This window comes from Chiloscyllium plagiosum, chromosome 21 (genome assembly GCF_004010195.1).
Source record: "Chiloscyllium plagiosum isolate BGI_BamShark_2017 chromosome 21, ASM401019v2, whole genome shotgun sequence".
Classification (NCBI taxonomy): domain Eukaryota; kingdom Metazoa; phylum Chordata; class Chondrichthyes; order Orectolobiformes; family Hemiscylliidae; genus Chiloscyllium; species Chiloscyllium plagiosum.
The window spans coordinates 25470887-25484546 of NC_057730.1; the positions used below are offsets into that span (position 1 = coordinate 25470887).

Consider the following 13660-nt stretch of genomic DNA (forward strand, 5'->3'; position numbering starts at 1 on the left):
GGCATAACAAGATATCGGTGCTCTTCAAGTTGTGCCTTTATAGACTTCACCAAGTTTAATCAGTCTACAATTGGTAGCAGCACCTGCAGTTCCTAGGTTCTAAAATCTGGAATACCGTCCTTACATTTTGGGCCTTGTACCTAACTTTCCTCTTCAAAGCATACCATAACATCTACCTCTTTAATCAAGTTTTTGTTTATCTGAGCTAATATCATCTTATGTAGCTTGGTGCCACATCTTGCTTCCTAATGCCCCTGTGATGTGCTTTAGAACATTTTGTTACAGTAAAGGCACTGTACAACTTGTTATAAACAATAGTGGAAATCTTAAATACTCTCAATCACAAAGCTTACAAAGGTTACATCAATTTAACATTCGGAATCTGAAAGGGGACTAAGGGATTTAGAGGCAACACAGAGATGCCAATGCTAGATGATTTAATTGTAGAGCAGAGCTCAGGAACTACTCTAGTCCTATCCTTATTCGACCATCGGAAGATTGTTTCTGCAATCACATCCCCAACCCAATCAGATGAGCAGACTGAAGTTTCCCTTTAACTGAGGCTCCTTGCAGTCACGGGATTGGGAAATTACTTGAATCCATCATGCTTCACCATAGATTGCTCACAAGAAATTGATACCCTGGAACAAGATACTGAAGAGGACTGCAAAAAAGAAAAGGGAACATCCGAGTTGAACAATGAAACAAAAAGTAATTGAAGAGACATAACAGAAATTGAATAATGGTAAAGACTCTTAACTAAACAGAATTCCATGTAACACCTGATAGCTATGGCTATAGCTTGCGATTTTTACAATATCTTTCACTAAAATATTAAGATATTAGTGCGTGCTCACTATTTTGCATTTTATTTTAACCTGAAGAGCTTCTGAATAAATATAAAATACTTCCACAAGAAACCACTGAAAAGAGAGTAAGTATTTGCTACCCCAAACTTTCCTCAGTCGAGAGAGGAATATTATTTCGCCACCCTCTCAACTAGGAATTGATATACGACAGAATAAAGGGAATGGAAGGATCCAAAAGGTATTTTTAAAATACTACCACACCTTTGATTTTAGATCTTCACATATTTGAGTAAATGTATATCGTGGAATGTTTACCTTCCAATTTTCAGGCAGCAGTCTTTTATTTTTTTTTCAGAAAAGGATACAACCGACTTTCTATTACAGAGAAATGATCATATTTTAGAAACACTGAGCATTCTTCATCTTCTAAAAGTAAAGGGGCCTTGCTTCCTGGGAAAAGATTCCATTACTGTCAGTCACTCTCCTCCAAAATGTTGTCAAAGTGGCCATGTTACATGTTGATCTCAGTGGTTACTAGCATATTAATGAATCCTTGAAATATCTTAGATATGCCCAAGACTATCCTCGCCTAATATCCATATATATCCAATTCAGCAGAAACCATTAAATAATCATTAATAGAGTTTACTAATAAGCTGGAAACACTGACACAAACTGCAGAATTCCCATTACTGTCCATGAATCAAACCTAGGGCCCTCTTCTTCCACATAGCTCGAATACTCACGGTGTGAACCAGATGACGACTTATGGAGTTTAGACAATTATGCAGGTAATTACGAGCAATTGCTATGAAGACACAGAAATGGAAATCATTAGAACTGTAAAGCAATTGTGAGTAGCCTTCCCCACGCAAAACAACCAAATGTATTTTATTATATATATACACACACACACACACACTTCCTTTTCATTAAGTTATTTCCTGATATAACTAGTATGTTTTTGGGTTAACAATTAAATGTGTAATTGCCAATGCAATACCTTTGATTAACCACGTAAATAACTCCATTCACACTTATTAAATGTTGGTGAATTTTGTAGTTACTCAGGTACATCGAGACCAAAAGAATGTTTTAGCATTTTTGGATTTTATCAATTAACAATATCATGATACATCTGCTAATATTCAGGAGTTGGTTGCATGCCCAAACTGAGCATGACATCCCCTTCAAATTCTGGCTCTTTTTATCCTTCCTGTTTTAATTGCACTCTTACATAGCCAAAGGAAAAATTTATCCTATGTTGCCATTCTGATCAGTTTCCCTCCCTATCACCCAAACATGCCACCTTTAACTTCATTCATGTGTTTACTTTGTCCACTCTGACGAATCTCTATTCCAACCTTTCACTAATTCTCTACCTCAGCATTCCACTGCTACAGTTTCAGACTTGAATTCCTTTTAAAAAAAAAAGCCATATTGCCGTACTTGGCATTCTCTAAAGTACTTTTTCAAGTATGTCTGCTGTTTTCTTATGGACAAAAGAAATCAAACATTCTCTTCTTTCTCAATTCCCCATAAGCTAGGAGGCAACCTCACCACCTTACTCTTCATTCCACTCATCCTACTTGACATTGCCCAATTAAATCAAGCCACCAACAGCAAACACTGCCTTTCTGTCCACAACAACCCTCAGGATGATGGCAGGTATACTTTGCCTCATATTGAAGCCTCTCCAACTGTGGGTACTGCCTTAGCGATGGTATGGAGGCCTACATATACTTTTCCTATATTACAATCATGATCAAACATTAAAAGTACTACTTTGATTGGCTGTAGTGTGCTCAGAATATTCTCAAATTGAGAAAAGATGAAATATTAACGCACCTTCCTCTGTACTTCAACTACTCTTCTGGCACCTTCACCACCTGCGATCATTGTTTTTCAGAATCTCCTTTACAATATTTATTATTTACTATCCAAGACAGCCTGAAATACTTTCTCTTCTTTCATCCCTATTTAACAATCAAAGCCTCAACTTGAACAAAAATATCTGCACTAACAACTCAGCACAAATTTCTATCTTAATTCCATCATCCTGACCACCAGTACTCATGTCATTTTGTGGCTAGTTCATGTATCCTGGTGGCTATTTTTCTGCCTGTTTGTCCAATGTAGTGTTTGTTACAGTGCTTGCACGGTATTTTGTAAATGACATTAGTTTTGCTTGTTGTTTGTATAAGGTCTTTCAAGTTCATTAGCTGTTGTTTTAGTGTGTTGGTGGGTTTGTGAGCTACCATGATGCCAAGGGGTCTGAGTAGTCTGGCAGTTATTTCAGAGATGTCTTTGATGTTGGGAAGAGTGGCTCAGGTTTCTGAACACGTTTTGACTGCTTGTTCGAGTTTGTTGCTGAAAAATCGGCGGACTGTGTTCATTGGGTAGCCATTCTTTTTGAATACACGGTATAGGTGATCTTCCGCTGCTCTGCGCGTTCCTCTGTGCTGCAGTGTGTGGTGGCTCGTTAGAATAATGTTCTGATGCAGCTTCGTTTATGAGTGTTGGGATGATTGCTTCTGTGGTTCAATACTTGGTCCGTATGTGTTGTTTTCCTGTAGACGCTGGTTTGAAGCTGCCCATTGGCTGTTCACTCTACTGTGACATCTAGGAATGGCAGTTTGTTGTTGTTTTCCTCCTCTTTAGTGAATTTTATGCCAGCAAGGGTATCATTAATGGTCTTGAAGGTTTCCTCTAATTTTCTTCGTTTAGGGATGACAAAGGTGTCATCCACGTAGCAGACCCAAAGGTTGGGTTGGTAGAGCTGTTTGTTCGAGTCTCTGCATTACTGCCTCAACTAAGAACCCAGATATCGGCAATCCCATGGGTGTTCCGTTGATTTGTCTGTAGGTTTTGTTGTTAAAGGTGAAGTGTGTGGTAAGGCACAGGTCCAGTAGCTTGACGATACTGTACTTGCTTAAGAAGTTAGTGGTATTTGGAGTAAGTGTCTTTGGGTCTTCAAATAGTGTAGTCAGTGTTTCCTTGGCCAGGTTAATGTTGTTTGATGTAAGCATCAAAAGGAGACCATTATTTCATCCTCTTCTATCTTAATGTCTTTGATGGTCTTCAGGAATTCTTGGGTGGAGTGGATGGAGTGGCGTGAGCCTTCTACTAAGCATTTTAGTCTTTGGTGTAGCTCCTTGGCTAATCTGTAAATTGGTATTCCAGATGGCAAGACCATAAGTCTGAGGGAGGCTCCAGGTTTGTGAATTTTGGGTAATCCATAGAAGCATGGTGTGTTGGATCCGTCAGTTTTCATTTTTTGGAAGTCGGTCATATTTATTTCTCCAGATTTCTGAAGTTTTTTGAGTAAGGCTGTGATTTGGTTCTCCAGTTGTAGGTTGGGTCTATCCACTTGTTGGTAAGTGTTGGTATCTGTAAGTAGCACCTTCACTTTTTCAATGTAATCTCTTCGATTTAGTATGACTGTCAAGCGTCCTTGGTCTGCAGGTAGGATAACAATTTTTTTATCTTTTTTTTAAGTCTTTCCAGTGCTTTCCTGTGTATTGAGTGTGTTTCCTTCCTTTTTTTCTGCTTAATGTTGATGTGACTATCTGTCTGATAGCTTGCTGGGTTTTTTCCTGAGAGTTGGTTGCCTTTTAGTGTTGTTTCTAAAGCTGCTAAGAAATCTTTCTTGTCCGCATCATGGCAGTTGTACTTTAATCCTCTTACTAAGATGGCTTTTTCAGTGTCCGTTAAGGGTCGGTCAGATAAGTTTTTTATCCATGCTTCGGTGTTGTCACTTTGTGTAAGTTTGTCTAGTTTCTTCTTCAGGTCTAGGTTTTTAATTTTGTGTGTTTGTCACTGTCTAATATCTATGGCTTGTTGTACTGGTCTGTCCATTCATGGTCTGTTGCACGAGTGAGTAAAGATTTTTGGTGCAAAATTTCCCAGTTGTATTTATGGAGTCTGTTGTGGGCATCATTAATCATTTCTCTAAGCATTCTGGGGCTGTTTTGCTCTGCTATTCTTTTGGCTAGCGTATGTTAAGGGGAGGTTCGTGTTTAAGACAATTAGGTAGTACCTGTTTTCTTAGGTATTCGTGCAGGAAGTACTGCAGTTCGCGGGTGGCAGTCTGTCGGATGGCATTCGTTTCCCATTTTCAGCATATTACGCCCATAGGTCTTAGCAAGTTTTGAGAAGATTTGTAACTTAGGTTGAGGTTCTGGATGTAGGTTTGCTCGCTGAGATGGAAGGTTCATTTCCAGATGTTTCATCACCCTACTAGGTAACATCTTTAGTGGGCCTCAGGCGAAGCAGGGTACATGATTCTTGCTTTCTATTTATATGTTTGGGTTGATGTTTTTTCCTGTGGTACTTAAACTTCTAAATCCCAGGCAAAAGTACTCTAATTTCTTTAAAATCTCATCACAAGTTAACTCTTGGAATCCTGGTATGATTCTTGCTTTCTATTTATATGTTTGGGTTGATGTTTTTTCCTGTGGTGATGTCACTTCCTGTGGTGATGTCATTGACTTTGCATTCTTCTCTGGTTTCTTTAATTTTCCCATACCTTCTCCCAGCTGAATAGGGAACACAATGCCTGGCCCACAAACCCATTTTGATCTTCCCAAATGACCTCCCATAAGAGTGGATAACAAATTATTCTGGACTCATGTACTGACCCACTGAGTTTCAAAATCCTAATAATCACCATTGCCTCAAAACATCGACCAATATGTCCCCACAATCACTATCTTCAAACTCCCTTCACTCTCCAACATCCTTGAACAAGCTGTGCTGCCATATCTGTAATCATCATTGCTTCAAATCTGTATTTGAATCAGTCCAATCAGATCTATGTCTCTGCTATATTAAATAACTATAAGCAAAAACAAATCTCAAATTCCAGATTCTAACAGTCTGAATACATTGTCCCTCCTCATCTTCAACATCTTGAAAGGCTTCAACACGGCTATATGGTTCTCCAGAAATGTTTCTCTGTTAGCCACCTTTGTTGGACTGCACTCGGTCCGTTCAACAGTTACGTTTCTCCCTACATACCCATTATCCTTAATACTATGAAAACTTAGATCAAATCACTTAAACTTCTAAATCCCAGGCAAAAGTACTCTAATTTCTTTAAAATCTCATCACAAGTTAACTCTTGGAATCCTGGTATTGTTCCAGTAAATGTCGTTGCTTCACTAAGAACTATTCACAGATGTCCAGCTTTTTCCTGACATAATTTTGCTTGCACTGTTTTTGACACCCTTTCAAGTTTTACATATAGCCTCTTTATATCTTTTAGCTCATAGGGTACCTTGCTCATTTGTAGGATATGTGCTTTGCTTCCCCCATTCTTCTATACTTTGTCTTTTAGTTTACGCATCTTTCAGTCATCTTTGTTTAATTTGCCACATGGGACAAGGGTTGAGTACTTGGCCCTTAATGGGCTTCAGAATCAATGAGTAACACTAAGTTCTTTCTCAAAAAGGCTTTCCAATCTTTCATTTTGTCTAGTTTATTAGGGACAGTCCCTGCTCATCACAGTGAAATCAGTTCTACCCAAATCTTAAACCTCAACTGTTTCACATTTCATTCTTTCAAGTATATTGAATTTGAATTAACACTACTACATAAATATTCAGGCAACATTAGGCTGTTAATTAAATCTGTTCTTTATTCATCTCTAAATTCAAAATGCTTTGTTAGTCTGAGGATGCATTGCTGCAGAAAACCATTCCAGACACTTGCAATAATCCACCACCTTTCTGGCATGTTTGATTATCTTAATCTATATACAGTCTATACCATCTGCTTACTTCTCACTATATCCCCTCTTACCTTGCAAGTAATTTCATCCATAATTACTAAAGCTACTCCACCCCACGTACTATTTTCTCATCTTTTCTATCCTGGCATATTTAGTCCCCAGTCCTGACTGACAATGCAACAATGGCTCAGTGACAGTGACCATGTCGTACCCTCCCAAGTTGAACTTGCAATTCAACTATCTCCTGGTGTTCTGCATATTTCCACAGAGATCACTTAGCTTAACCCATAAACCTTAACCTGTTCTAATGTCTTATTTCTATTGCTTATTTCAATCTCCGTTTAATCAATTTACATCTAAGTTTTCTTCCCCTGTGGTAACTGAAGCACAGTTTCTGACTCTAATTATTCTCTCTTAAATTTCACTTGTATTCAACTACTACATTCATATTTTTTTCTAATCCCTCCACATCATTTACTAGTTTAAATTCCCAGTGGCCACTACTGTCCATTCTGCTAGGGCAGGGGTTGCAGTTTATAAGAGTAGTATAGTCCCATCCTGTCCCAGTACTGGTGTCAGTGGAGTGCAAAATACAACCATTGACATCCAGTTCTTTAATTTAGCTCTTAGTTCCTGATACTCTCCAAATCAGGTTTGTTGTAACTCTATGCTGCTGCTCCTAGCACGAATCCCAACAACTGGACCTTGCCTTCCCACTGCAACATTCTCTCAAGGTAATTTATGGTGGTACCAGGCAGGCAATATACCACGAGTCACTCGATCCAGTTTAGAGGATAGTCTGTTCATTTAATGATTGAATTCACTACAACTGTCATATTACCTCACACATCCCCATTTCGTCAGCCTCCTTCTGAAAGCGGTCGGTTTCAATTCATGCAGCACAACTACCAGTACTGGGACAGAAGGAAATGGGCTTTGTTTGTACCCTGCTGGGACCAGTCTCCTGCCAAATCAAGTAAGTAGGGCCATACAGAAGGCTTGAAACTAAACAGGGAGGGGAGGGAAAGAGTCTGGAGAGGGGATACAAAGCAGAAGGATCTGGTGGCATTTCAGGGCAGGTATTCAGCAAAAGATACCCAGAATGGGACTGGAAGGGACAGAGTTGTCAACCATAAAAAGGAACAGCAACAAATAAGGCCAAAAGGGAAAAATGGCTCTTCACTTCAATGTAGGTAGCATTTGTAACAACATAAATTAACTGATAGCACATAAAGAGGTTCATGAATATAATCTTAGTCTATACAGACACATGATTACAAGGATATTAAAGCTTGGATCTAAATATAGAAAGGACTGAGTGGTGGGTATAGATATTAACCTAAAATTTGCTGGGTTAACAGAGATGAAATGAAATAAAACAAGAAAAAAAATGAAGCCTGGTGATAATCTAATGATAGAAAGATCACGGCTTTTAATGTGCTTCTGTGCCCTGCTGAAGAAATGTGTGCATGTGTTTAAATCAAGTATTGTAATGTCAACAGTGACAACTCAACTGTCACAGAATGTCTTGTCTGGCTGAAGTTCTGTTTAAAAACTGATACAGCGAGCAGGTGTGATAATGTGGATTATTTCAGTTAACTAAGTATGCTTCATACAGTTGCAGACACAAAGACAATATTCAGTACCGTTCGCAAATCCTCAGACACCAAAGCATGTCCAAATACAGCAAGTTCTGGACACTATCCAGGTTTGGATTAAATAGTAGTGAATAAATTCACATCCCACAAATGCCAGGCAATGACCATTTCAAATAAGAAACAATCTACTCTTTAAACTGAAATTAAAAGCTCCTTCTATTCTAAATCTGAAAGTATAAGTAAAGCTCCTCTGACATTGCGGAGAAAGTGAGGTCTGCAGATGCTGGAGATCAGAGCTGGAAATGTGTTGCTGGAAAAGCGCAGCAGGTCAGGCAGCATCCAGGGAACAGGAGAATCGACGTTTCGGGCATAAGCCCTTCTTCAGGAATCCTGAAGAAGGGCTTATGCCCGAAACGTCGATTCTCCTGTTCCCTGGATGCTGCCTGACCTGCTGCGCTTTTCCAGCAACACATTTCCTCCTCTGACATTGCCCCCATCAACACTCCCAAAATAGGGACAGCACAGGATAACGCTCATTCGATTCTTTTAAACTGAATGTTAATCTTCCTCTATTATTTTAAACCAAAAGCAAAGCTGTCTGGACACTGTCCCCACCAAACACTCTTAGGACAGGTACACTATTAGATAAAGAGTAAAGCTCTCTCTATACTGTCCCAGTCACATACTCCCAGGACCGAGACATCACCCGGTAGAAGAGATAACCTAACCTAACCATCCTTGAGGTTCAATCTCCGTGGACTGTAAATTACCAACACTAGATCAGAATTCCAGATGTTCTTAGCTAAGAACAAATAGCTAAGTAGTAACGACTTTACTGTAGTAGGTCAAGAAAGCATCTCACAGCCCCTTTTTAAGGATAATTAGGAATGGGCAATATATCTTAGCCTTACCAGTGGAACTCCTACTTCACAAATCAATAAAAAGGGACTTGACTTGAGGTCAAAGAGCTACCAAAATGAGTCAATTTAAAAATAGAATATCAGGACAAAGATTAGAAGACATGAGATTCACCAGGATGTTGCCTGGGATAAGGTGTCAATTATGAGGAGAGACTAGTGTTATGAAGATGTGTGTGTACTGTTCCTTTCAGAGAGTTAAAAGCTAGCAGCACCAAGTATTCTGAACAAGCTTTTCTGTAACCTTTTGGTCCAGTAGCTAGGGTAGCTGGTTGCCGAGAAACGACAAAACAGATTTGAATTAGGCCAAATCAGTTTAAATTATACCCCGAAAAATACCAAATTCCAATCAGGTTTGAATTTAGTATATTGACAATCTTAAAATTCAATGACACAATCCGGTGCTTAGCGGGTATAAGACTGGGAAAACTTAAACAGTTGAGAGAAGAACTGCCAAGCCACCAGCATGTACAGACTGCCCAAAAAAAAGCTCTCTTAAAAGGTACCTTTAGCGATCAGTAACCAGTGAAACAGAAATCCCCAAGAAAAAGAAAACTGGCTGGTTTTGAAAATTTGAATTTTTGGTAAATCTTAATGGGGGGGGGGGTTTATTGGACCAGTATTGTGGAAGGGCAAGTAAAAGATAGGTTAGAGAAAGGAGTTGTAAATAGTTGTTAGTTAATTATTCTCTGTTATGCTTTAAGAAATAAAGTTGTTAATGTTTACTTTAAATAGTTCTTGGCCTCTCGGAATTTCACAGTTTCCTGCATGGGATACATAATTTAAACCAGCAACACAGAAAATAAGTAGGAGCATTTAACCCATGACATAACAGTTTGAGGGCACATTGCTGGGAGTTGAATGGTTTGGTGGCTCTTGTCCATGATTTGAACAGTTTGGGCCTTGGATTTGGGATTTGAACAGGTTTAGACAGATTTGAATAGATTTGGGTATACGAAAAATCCCAGCAGATTTAAACACTTGCAGGTTAGTGTCCTAAATCTTGAAATAAAATGCAGGGGAGACAATTTGTTTAATTTCGGTGACTTGTGGCTGATTAAATTAAAAGTGAGAGAAATGGCTCTTAAAATTGCTAAAGAGGTTCTGGGATTTGATGATTCTCAAATTTGCCAAGCAAGTTAAGGAGGAAAGAAAAATGCCATACTTTTAGAATTACCAAATAAGTTAGATTTGAGTTTAACCAAGGACAAAAGTTGAAATTGTAAGTGAGTTATTCAAACATTTAGGTGTGTCAGAGAAACAGATAAGAGGAGTAGACGTAGAAAAACTTATATTACAATTAAGGCAAATGGAGTTAGAAGATAAACAAAGTGAGAGAGAAGTGAGTGAGGAGGAAAGAGAAAGAGAGGGGGGGTTCTTGGCTGAGCAAAGTGAAACAAGAAACAGAGAGCGAGCGAGCACAAGTGCGAGAGAGAGAGAGAGCGCAAGCACGAGAGAGACAGCACGAGAGAGAGAGCGAGTGCACGAGAGAGCGAGTGCACGAGAGAGCGAGTGCACGAGAGAGCGAGTGCACGAGACAGCGAGTGCACGAGACAGCGAGTGCACGAGACAGCGAGTGCACGAGACAGAGTGCACGAGACAGCGAGTGCACGAGACAGCGAGTGCACGAGACAGCGAGAGTGAGCGCGAGAGAGAAGTTTCTTAGTTGAGCAAGAAGAGAGAATTTGAACTTGAGAAATTGCGACTTAGTCAGCCAAGTCAACAGGATGGAGATTAAAAGAGAAGCTGGTAATGTATACAATATGTCAAAGCTCTTACCACATTTTGATGAAAAAGATGTCGAAGCCTTCTTTATTACATCTGAAAAATTGGCTAGGCAGATGGAATGGTCCGAGGATTCATGGGGAATGCTAGTTCAGACTAAACTGGTAGGCAGAGCTAGTCAGGCCACACTGTCAGATGAGGGGTCAGGAGTTTATGAAGAGATTAAACAAGCTATTTTAAATGCTCATGAATTGGTACCAGAAGCATATAGGCCACGGTTCAGAAACACAATGAAGGAAACAGGTCAGATTTGTGTTGAGTTCGAAAGAATTAAACAAACAAACAGTCATTTTGATCGATGGGTTTGTGCTTTAAATATAGATAAGACCTTTGAGGCTCTAAGAGAGATTATTCTGCTGAAGGAGTTTAAAAATTCACTTCCAGAGATGCTAAGAATTCACGTGGAGGAACAGAAACTTCAGGCAGGGAGAAGGGCAGCAGAATTAGCAGATGAAAACATGATGACGCATAAGACAAGCTCCCGGCCAGGATTTTGTCCTGAGAGGGATAGAAGTTGGGGGAAGGGAAGATCCTACACTACAAAGCAAGGAGTAGAGAGCACTGGTAAGAATATGCCACAGGATAAAAAAGAAGTCCAAGAGGGTGGAAAGGAGGTGCAAGACCTCAGGTGTTTCCACTCTGGTAAAGTGGGACATGTAAAGTCACAGTGCTGGTCGCTAAAGAAAGGCACCATGGGAAAAGATGTGGTAAAAGAAGCTGAGCCAGTGGCATGAGTGAAGGTGGTAAAGGAGATTCCAAGAAGAACTGAGAAGCTGCAGGAGAGTGCACAGCCGAGGCAGGGACTGGGTATGAAGTTAGTACCTGATCTCTACAAAGAATTTGCCTCTGTGGGTAAAGGTTACTCAGAAAGAAAAGGAAAAGAAGGACAAGAAGTTATAGTTTTGAGAGATACAGGATCTAACCAAATGCCGATAGTAAGGGATAAGCGAATATGCACCCTTTCTGATCTGTAACCCAGGAGTGTGGTAATTTGTGGGATAGAGAGACAGAAATTTAGCATCCCCCTATGTAAGATGAGATTGGAGTGCCAACTTAAGACTGGGGAAGTTACAGTGGGAGTGATTGACAGCGTGTCAGGTCCAGGAATTCAGTTTGTTGTTGAGAATGATTTGGCAGGATCCAAGGTGGGAGTGACACCCCTTATTATGGAGAAGCCCAAGGAAGATCAAGAAACTGAGGAGTTAAAACAGAAATATCCTGGTATTTTCCCAATCTGCGTGTTGACAAGTCACAGCACAAAGCAAAAAGTAAAGAGAAAGATGAAGGAGTTGAGGTTCAGTTAGCAGATACCCTGTTTGACGTAATGGTGCAAGAAAAACTTGCAGAGGTCAGACAGAAGTGTTTAGTCTTGAAAGGCTAAGAGACATGCAAAAAAAAAAGCAAGACAAGACCATAAAAGACACCTATCTGAATGGGTACTCCAAAAAAGAGGCAGAGGATATTCCAGAGGATTTTTATTTGAAAGATAGAATCCTAAGACTGAAACGAAGACCACGGGAGGTTAGTGCAGAGGAGAAATGGACCAAAGTGCACCAAATTGCGATGCCTGAAGCATACAGAGGGGTGTTGTTACAGGGAGCACATAAACTATCTGAAGGAGGTCACCTAGGGGTATGAAAGACTCAGGCTAAGGTGCAAAAACATTTTTATGGGCCTGGAATGCACAGGGTTGTGGTTAACATTTGCCGAATGTGTCATACATGCCAAACAGTAGGCAAGCCACAGATGGTAATAAAATCAGCGCCTTTGTTGTCAATTCCCATATTTGAAGAACCTTTCATGCGGGTTATAATTGATTGCGTAGATCTCGGGAGGGAACTTAAAAGTGGGAACCAGTACTTGTTAACCATAATGGATATGTCTACCAGATTCCCAGAGGCAATTCCATTACAGAGAATCAAGGCAAAAAGGGTAGTAGAGGAGTAAGTAGTTTTCTTCACACAGTATGGGCGACCCAGAGAGATTTAGTCGGTCCAAGGGTCAAATTTTACTGCTAGACTGTTTAAGGAGGTTCTGGATAGCTTAGGTATACAGTACTTTAAACCCAGTGTATATCATCCTGAATCTCGGGGAGCTTTAGAAAGGCGGCATCAGACCCTGAAGACCAGGTTGAGAACATACTGTCAGGATTACCCAAATGACTGGGATAAAGGTATCTCATTCATATTGTTTGCCATTAGAGATGCCCCAAATGAATCTACTCAGTTCACTCCCTTCAAATGAATATTCGGGCATGAAGCGAGAGGCCCTTTCAAATTAATTGAAGAAAACTCGACAGGACCAAAGTTGAACATCTCACAATTAGATTATGTATTGGAGGTAAGGGAGAGTTTAGATCAAGTAGGTGAGTTAGCTAAACAGCACCTAAACAGGGCTCAGTATAAAATGAGGAGAAAGTGAGGACTGCAGATGCTGGAGATCAGAGCTGAAAATGTGTTGCTGGAAAAGCGCAGGTCAGGCAGCATCCAAGGAACAGGAGAATCGACATTTCGGGCATAAGCACTTCTTCAGGAATGAGGAAAGTGTGTCCAGCAGGCTAAGATAAAAGGTAGGGAGGAGGGGCGTTGGAAACGCGATAGGTGGAAGGTCAAGGTGAGGGTGATAGGCCGGAGTGGGGTCGGGGCGGAGAGGTCAGGAAGAAGATTGCAGGTTAGGAAGGCGGTGCTGAGTTCGAGGGATTTGACTGAGACAAGGTGGGGGGAGGGGAAATGAGGAAACTGGAGAAATCTGAGTTGGAGGAAGAACGCCCCAAAGCAACACGACAGTTGGAGGAAGGACGCCTCATCTTCCACCTAGGAA

The 13660-nt window shown here is 40.3% G+C and overlaps 1 protein-coding gene across 3 annotated transcripts in view; it reads right to left on the bottom strand.

Moving 5' to 3' along the window:
- Window positions 1-608: 608 nt before the first annotated feature.
- pgap6 (post-glycosylphosphatidylinositol attachment to proteins 6) overlaps window positions 609-13660 on the bottom strand; it is a 58597-nt gene continuing 45545 nt past the window's right edge. For 2 of the 3 annotated variants that reach the window (XM_043711562.1, XM_043711564.1), the window contains one exon: window positions 1484-1617. In XM_043711562.1, coding sequence (XP_043567497.1) covers window positions 1499-1617 — 119 coding nt within the window. In that variant the 3' untranslated portion in view covers window positions 1484-1498. Of the gene's footprint in view, window positions 665-1483; window positions 1618-13660 lie in introns of those variants that run through there. The other variant, XM_043711566.1, reaches the window with a different exon arrangement.